This window comes from Eucyclogobius newberryi, unplaced genomic scaffold, assembly GCF_026437365.1.
Source record: "Eucyclogobius newberryi isolate DKJ021-1_F unplaced genomic scaffold, fEucNew1.0.hap1 SCAF_1, whole genome shotgun sequence".
NCBI classification, from domain to species: Eukaryota; Metazoa; Chordata; class Actinopteri; order Gobiiformes; family Gobiidae; genus Eucyclogobius; species Eucyclogobius newberryi.
In genome coordinates, this window is record NW_027315723.1 from 876,924 (window position 1) to 885,715 (window position 8,792).

Consider the following 8,792-nt stretch of genomic DNA (forward strand, 5'->3'; position numbering starts at 1 on the left):
CCGCTCCAAAGACTATCCTCCATTGTTCAGTGAAGCTCGTCCTGAAGACCAGAGGTGAGACCTGCTTCATCCAGAGCTCTGGACATGTTCTCAGGACATGTTCTCAGGACATGTTCTCAGGACATGTTCTCAGGACATGTTCTCAGGACATGTTCTCAGGACATGTTCTCAGGACATGTTTCAGTACATGTTCTCAGGACATGTTCTCAGGACATGTTCTCAGGACATGTTCTCAGGACATGTTTCAGGACATGTTCTCAGGACATGTTTCAGGACATGTTCTCAGGACATGTTCTCAGGACATGTTCTCAGGACATGTTCTCAGGACATGTTCTCAGGACATGTTCTCAGGACATGTTCTCAGGACATGTTTCAGGACATGTTCTCAGGACATGTTCTCAGGACATGTTCTCAGGACATGTTCTCAGGACATGTTCTCAGGACATGTTCTCAGGACATGTTTCAGGACATGTTCTCAGGACATGTTCTCAGGACATGTTCTCAGGACAGCGCCACCTGTTGCTCAGCCTTTATCAGTGCAAACAGTGATCCTGTGTTTGAATGGAGCTGCTCTCAGTGTGACACAGATGAGTTCAGGTGGGACTGGACTCTTGACTCAGGACAGGGTTAACACAGAGACACAGATGAACTCACATGTATTTGGACGGTGGGAGGATATCAGAGGATAGCGCTCACACACACAATCGCCACAAAGTCCATCCTTTGTTAAAGCTGTAGGTCCCTGTCCCTCCAACGCCCGAATGTGAAGGATTATTTTAGCTGCATTTCCACAGACTGGCCACTGGGGCGACTCACGGCAGGTTTAAGCTAACAATACCTTATCCAGACATGTTATAGATCCATGTATTTCCTACATGTCTTCAACCACACGTCACTTCCTGTGCTGCCGGAAGGTTGCCTCCCCTTTTTGGGTGAAAACACAAACCGAGTACATTAAACTCATGGGATGAGATCGATGGTAAACTATAATAAATATCCCTAAACTTTATTTACTGAATTCTGTTGCAGAGCCAACGACAAAAAGAATGCAGTACAAACAGAGACGACAGTAAAAGTGTGTGTATCAGAGGCACAAGTACACACTGCACATACAAATACAGATAATAATCCATTGTATTTGTGTTACTTGAGCTATGTGCAGGTTTTGAACTTCTACCTGTAAAATGTATTGAATTATTTTGGGTTTAATGTAGTTGAATGAAATGTTTTCTACGTTGTAAAGTTTAGGCTAGCTGTTGCTAACATAAAGGAACAACAGGATTCATTTTGGATCCTTAAACTCAACACGTTGAGCCTGGTCGAATATTGAAATAATTGATTTGTCGTGACATAATTAAATGGATGAGTTTGTGTTTGTGAGTGTGGCCGTTCAGCCGAGGGAAGCGAGTGATGATGAGTCCACTGACACTGAATGAAACAGGGCGTGGTTAAAGTGGGCGGGACTCAGTGCCTGTATGTTGAAGACTCTGTAGAAAAGGGACGAGGTTCTGTCGCACTCTGCTGGCAACAGTGAGAAGTGCACTTAGCACATTTAGCACGTTGTAATTTCAAAAAACATTTGTCAGGACTCTGCTTTTCTCCAGGGACTCAGCAGTTAGACCCGCCTCTGTGGCAGTGAGAAGTCAAGATTCCATCATGCCAACCATTCCAGAAGGACATTCTGCCTATGACGAAAAGTATACAAATATCAACATTGCTCCATTTAACAGATTGAGCAGATTCCAGAGTGAACTAAACCTGTGCCTTTCTTCTCTGCAGTTTGACACGTCCAGAGCTTCAGCCGAGTGGCTCTGGGCATCAGGAACATGAGCGTTCTGTTTTCATGGTGAGTGTTTCTAAATCGGTAATAAATGCGTCTCATTCAGACAGAAACCTGGAGACTAAGAACAGTGAGTCTCAAACGGATCAGAGAAGAAAGAAACAGACAAGTCCAGAACTAATGAATCATTCCATTTTTACAGGACAAATTAACAAATAGATTTGTTCACGTAAACTCCTCATGCTTATGTTTATACTTGCTGAAGGAGATGTGGCTGTGGACTGCGCATTGTATTATTTATTCCTGTCAATCAGGGACTGCAGATGGACATTAGTTACTTAGCAACAATCTGGTTTTACAAGTTTAATGTCTCTGTATTGTCCCTTCAAATAAAGATTAAACTAAACTAAGAACTATGAAAGCAACGAAAAAGACTTATGATGCGTACACAACGAGCCGAGCATCACGAGACTAAGACAAAAGGCTGACCTGAGTCTGATTCGTCAACTTATGTTACAGGAATTAGAGGAGAGCATTGTACGTTTTGTACAAAACGAGCTGAGGAGACTCCAGAAGGTTCTAACGGAAGAGGAAACAGAATCCTCTGCACTTAAAGAAGACGACGAGGCGGGAATTAAAGAGGCTTTTCTAAAAATCACCTTGAGCTTCTTGAAGAGTATGAAGCAGGACAAAATGGCTGAGCGTCTGCACAACAGTGAGAAGCTTCAACATGAGGTCTGTTCATGTTTCTTAATGCTAAAGTTTGACTGATTCTTTTCACTTCTGCTCCAGGACAATGTGCTTCCAAAGCTCACTGTGAACTGAAGTCTCATCTTCAGAAGAGGTTCAGCCGTGTATCTGAAGGCGTGGCTAAAGCAGCAAGCCCCACCCTCCTGACCCAGATCTTCACAGAGCTCTACTTGACAGAGGGCGGGGCCTCAGAGGTCAACCAGGAACATGAGGTCAGACACATGGAGAGAGCGTCCAGGAGCGCGGCCGCTCCAGAGACCACCATCACATGTGAAGACATCTTTAAAGCCCGCCCACATTCACCTGAGCCTATCAGAATGGTGCTGACGAAGGGCGTGGCGGGCGTGGGGAAAACAGTGCTGACTCAGAAGTTCAGTCTGGACTGGGCTGAAGGCAGGGCCCACCAGGAGCTCCAGCTGCTGTTCCCGTTCACTTTCAGAGAGCTCAATGTGCTCAGAGACACACAGTTCAGCCTATTGGAGCTGCTGCACCACTTCTTCAGTCCATCCAAAGATCTCTGCAGCTTCCAACAGCTCCAGGTGCTCTTCATCTTTGACGGTCTGGACGAGTGCAGACTTCCTCTGGACTTCAGCCGAACCCGGGTCCTGAGCGACCCCACAGAGTCCGTCTCACTGGACGTGCTGTTGGTAAACCTCATCAGGGGGAGCCTGCTTCCCTCTGCTCGCCTCTGGATAACCACGCGCCCCGCGGCGGCCAATCAAATCCCTGCTGAGTGTGTCTCCATGGTGACAGAGGTGCGAGGGTTCACCGACCCGCAGAAGGAAGAGTACTTCAGGGAGAGGTTCAAAGATGAGGCCGATGCAATCATCTCCCACATCAAGAGCATCCGCAGCCTCCACATCATGTGCCACATCCCGGTCTTCTGCTGGATCCTCTCCACAGTTATACAGAAGCTTCTGGAACAAACAGAGAGACCAGAGCTGCCCCAGACTCTCACACAGATGTACGTCCACTTCCTGGTGGTGCAGGCCAAAGTCCAGAACATCAAGTATCAGCAGGGATCAGGGGCAGACCTTCACTGGACTCCAGAGACCAGGGAGATGGTGCAGTCTCTGGGAAAAATGGCCTTTGAGCAGCTGCAGAAAGGAAACCTGATCTTCTACGAGTGTGACCTGAGCGAGTGTGGGCTGGACGCTGCAGCGGCCTCAGTGTACTCTGGAGTGTTCACACAGGTCTTTAGAGAGGAGCCAGGCCTGTACCAGGACAAGGTCTACTGCTTCATCCATCTGAGTGTGCAGGAGTTTCTGGCCGCTCTTCACGTCCATCAGACCTTCTTAAGCTCCGGACAAAACCTGCTGCTGGAGAGACGGTTTGCTTTGAACAGGGACAGAGTCTTCAGTATGAGAAAAAGATCTGATATTCTGCACTGCTCTGCTGTGGACCAGGCCTTACAGAGTCCAAGCGGACACCTGGACATGTTCCTCCGCTTCCTCCTTGGGCTGTCGCTGGAGGAGAACCAGAGGCTCCTGCGAGGTCTGATGACTCAAACGGGAAGTAACCCAACTAACAACCAAAAGACCACTAACTACATCAAGAAGAAGCTGGATGAAGGTTTTTCTGCAGACAGGAGCCTGAATCTGCTCCACTGTCTGAACGAGCTGAACGACCGTAGTCTGGTGCAGCAGATACAGGAGATGATGAGGGCAGGACATCTCTGTGAAAGAAGCATGTCTCCAGCTCATTGGTCAGCCCTGTCCTTCATCTTATTATCCTCAGACTCAGACCTGGATGAGTTTGATCTGAGGAAATACTGTGCCTCCCACACATCTCTCCTGGGTCTGCTGCCGGTGGTCAAAGCCTCCACCAAAGTCCTGTGAGTCCAGACTGTATTTAAACTCTTGTGTCATGGTTCTAGTCTCTAATGTCCCTCTCTGTCCTCAGACTGATTGGCTGTGGCCTGTCCCCTCACAGCTGTGGTCCTCTGGCCTCAGTTCTCAGCTCCTCCAGTGTCACACATCTAGATCTGAGTAACAACGACCTTCAGGACTCAGGAGTGAAGCTGCTGTGTTCTGGACTGAAGAGCGCCCCCTACAGACTGGAGACACTCAGGTGATAATAACCCTCCCTTTGAGTGTGTCTGGTGTTGTACAACTCTGGATTCATCCTCTGGTTTCCTGTGTCCCCAGTCTGTCTGGATGCCTGGTCTCAGAGGACGGCTGTGCACATCTGGCCTCGGCGCTGAACTCAAACCTTTCTCTTCTGAGAGAACTTGATTTGAGCTACAACTGTCCAGGGGAGACAGGGGCCCGGCTCCTGCAGGTGCTGACCAGGGAACCCCGCTGCAGGCTGAGCACACTCAGGTACAAACTAAAGCTGGGGTTTGCCGGTGAGAACCATTTTTCTCACTCTTCTCTGCTCTTGTTTAGAGGAAGAAAAGCAATTGATGAGAACAATTCTGAGTGATTACCTTTCTTTCTTTAGACTGGACCCTCGTGGACAGCAGTGGTTAAAACCAGGCATGAGGAAGTGTAAGTACCAAAGTATACTGAAGTATATTCCTGCCTAATATAACAATGTACTACAAATATGTGTATGTTCTTTACTCATGTGCACCAGACTCTTCTGCTCTCTCGTGGGACCTGAACTCTGTCCACCCCACACTGAGATTCTCTGACAGAAAGACAGCCGTGATGTGTGTGAACGATGATCAGCCGTACCCTGAGCACCCGGACAGATTCGACTGGTTCTATCAGCTGCTGTGTGCAGAGGAGCTGTGCGGACGCTGCTACTTCCAGGTGCAGTGGAGCGGACTCGTCCATGTGGCTGTGACTTACAGAGGTCTGCAGAGGAAAGGGAGTAGCAATGAGGCTGTCTTAGGAGGAAACGACCAGTCCTGGTGCCTCCTCTGCTCGGACAAAGGCTTCTCCGTTTGGCACAACAATCAGGAGACAGTCCTATTGCAGAAACCCGACTCTCGGACAGTGGGGGTGTATGTGGACACAAAGGCCGGGGTCCTGTCCTTCTACTCAGTGTCTGACAGACTGACCCTGCTCCACAGCTTTAGCACAGCCTTCACTCAGCCTCTGGTCGCTGCAGTTGGCTTCAGGTTCAACTCTATTGGCTCATCAGTGGCTCTGTGTCCTGCTGAAGACCACAAGCTTACATGGACCTGATGAAGAACTAAAGGGCAGTTTCATAATGTAGCGATTTTACTTGTACAAGTACTGTAGTGTAGTATTTGTACTAGTACTAGTACTGTAGTGTTATTCATGTCCTCTCACTTATGAAAGAGGGCGACATTCAAAGAATTGGATCAAGATTTCAAACATGACACACTGCATGATTGTGGGTATGTTTATTAGACTTATGTGGGGCACCAGCCTTTATTAGGTATTTAACAATTCCACAATCAAACATCTAAATTAATACATTTATTAAAAATGTGCTTGTTAATCTGAAGGTTTGTGAGAACATAACGTGACATTGAACCATTTTCTGGAAATGATTTAGGGTCAGACCCTTTACCATTTGTGGTTCAAGAAGAATTATTGACCAAATAAGTAATCAGATACATATCAATATGGAATATGCAAATAAGTTGATAACAGATGGAGACACTAGACATGATTGTTCTAGATCTATCCAGTTGTTTTAGAGTTAATGTTGGTTCTAAAATGATCTTGAAGATGACCCATCTGTGGGTTAAGGTTAGAAGCAGAAGTTGTGTGATCCAGTAGAAGGTGGTCCTTTGGTCTCCGTGTTGATGGAGCTTGGAATATCTCCAATGCAGTCATTGTTAGACATTGGGCCACATAGTTACACAGGTAAAAATGTTCACAGGATGAGTCATAAAACAGTTAAATAAAGGACATATTAACATGATGTAAAGTAAATTCATCTTGTGGACAAAGTCTGCAGTCAGATGATTGTTTACTGAAATAACATAGACTTTTAAGCGTTTTAGCTTTTGTTTGGGAGGAAAAATGGCCCTGAGAGTTTGAATTCATTCCATTTGAATTCAAAGCACTCATTTGATGGAAATGTTTATACTAACTTTAAAAGAGTTAAGCTTCCGCTCTGAATGCGGGAAGGTCATAAAACTCTCTCTCTGTTGTGGACACACGGCCAGGCCGCTGAGAGCTGGAGGACCAAGGACTAGCGCGGACACCAGGCCAAACGATTGTGGAATATTTCCTGGATTTTGGAGCGGTGATCAAGCCGCAGACCGGTGAGAGCGTTCTTTTTTGTTTGTTTGCTTGGCACAGCATTCATATTTTTTTACCTGGTTGCGGGATTTATTTTTTGGGACTTTGTGAGCTTTGGGATAGTTCTAGACGCTGGGAGCACCTGCGACTTAAAGGAGCCCTATACACACTTTTTTTGGGATATATTTTGTTATTGTTTAAGGAGTTAAAATATAATTTGTTGTTGTTAAAAGCTGTGTCTATCTTTAATTTCATGTTTTAAATGCACATTACATCTGCAAGGGTATTTATATTATCATAACCCAATATATTTATTTTGATTGGTAATTTCCCTTTGGGAGTGTTACAGTATTTTGTTCTTAATCCTTCTCTTTTTAATTATTACGTGAAACGACTACAGTAAAAAGAGAAACTGACCTGTGCATCTGAAAAGTATAGCAGCTCCAATAAAGTGCTTTTCTGTGTAAAATATGATGATAGGCAGTCGCTGTTCCAAATTATTATGCAGATTATTTACTTATCTGATTTTGTCAAATAGTCAACATAAATGACATCATAATTTTCAAGTCAAAAACCTTTAGAGTACAATTCAAATGTTACTGAACAAACCTCACAATGATAACTATTCATTTCTAAAATAAAAATTGTCAAATGATTATGCATAACAGAGTTTCAAACCACGTAATTGTTGTAAGGAACTGGAAATAGTCATTTGTTAAATTAGAAGCATTAGCAGGTAAAATTTACTGAAAGAAAGCGCTATTTCATGATGACATCACAGCCTTGTTGGGACATGTGGCCGTCCACCAACCATCTGGACCGTCCATCTGGACCGTCCATCTGGACCGTCCATCTGGACCATCCATCTGGACCGTCCATCTGGACCATCCATCTGGACCGTCCATCTGGACCGTCCATCTGGACCATCCATCTGGACCGTCCATCTGGACCATCCATCTGGACCATCCATCTGGACCGTCCATCTGGACCGTCCATCTGGACCGTCCATCTGGACCTTCCATCTGGACCGTCCATCTGGACCATCCATCTGGACCATCCATCTGGACCATCCATCTGGACCATCCATCTGGACCGTCCATCTGGACCATTCATCTGGACCGTCCATCTGGACCATCCATCTGGACCGTCCATCTGGACCGTCCATCTGGACCGTCCATCTGGACCGTCCATCTGGACCGTCCATCTGGACCATCCATCTGGACCGTCCATCTGGACCATCCATCTGGACCGTCCATCTGGACCATTCATCTGGACCGTCCATCTGGACCATCCATCTGGACCGTCCATCTGGACCATCCATCTGGACCGTCCATCTGGACCGTCCATCTGGACCGTCCATCTGGACCATTCATCTGGACCGTCCATCTGGACCGTCCATCTGGACCGTCCATCTGGACCGTCCATCTGGACCGTCCATCTGGACCGTCCATCTGGACGGTCCAGGGTTGCACAGCACTCATCAGTGAACAAGACTGTTTGAAAATGAGTCTTCATGTGTTTCTGGGCCACTGGAGCCGTTTCTGCTCGTGAGCATTTGCTAAGGGCCAAGTTTATGTATCTGTTGTCGAATTTCTTTAAACAATTACCAAAAAATAATTAAATTGAACAGAGTTTGTCTTCTTCATTGTTACTGTAATGTCCTGTATCGGGGAAAAAATCTAAATCATCCTCTGAACTGTCTCCCTTAAACAGCAACTGTCTAATTTCTTCAGGTTTTCTTTCAATGGCTGTTACCACTAAACGATTACACAAGGACCTCATGCATGGATTGCAGGTTTCTATCAACCTGGCAGTGAAAATAGCCAAGGAAGTGAGAAAAGATATCACAAGCGCTTTATATCCCCCGAACATGTCTGCCCAGCCATCCCACAAGCTTATCTCCACTCCAGATTGTTCCTTCATTCGCTCCGCCAAAGTTAGTAGACGATGCATCGTTTTGGTCAGGTTCCCGTCAGGGGCTGTGTTATTGGAGATTAACATTTAACATTCAATACTCCCCTGCGTTCAACTAACAGCATGTCCACTGTCACACGCGTCTGGTGGGCCATCATGGATGTGGCCAACTGCTGTACTGC

General features: G+C 46.2%; 1 protein-coding gene across 1 annotated transcript in view; it reads left to right on the top strand.

Moving 5' to 3' along the window:
• Positions 1-5,713, top strand: part of LOC140363133 (uncharacterized) — an 81,637-nt gene extending 75,924 nt beyond the window's left edge. The window contains 7 exon segments of the mRNA XM_072449488.1: positions 1,780-1,846; positions 2,300-2,495; positions 2,573-4,402; positions 4,405-4,600; positions 4,678-4,851; positions 4,973-5,019; positions 5,108-5,713. Of these exon segments, the coding sequence (XP_072305589.1) occupies positions 1,780-1,846; positions 2,300-2,495; positions 2,573-4,402; positions 4,405-4,600; positions 4,678-4,851; positions 4,973-5,019; positions 5,108-5,664 (3,067 nt within the window). The 3' untranslated portion in view covers positions 5,665-5,713.
• Positions 5,714-8,792: the final 3,079 nt, after the last annotated feature.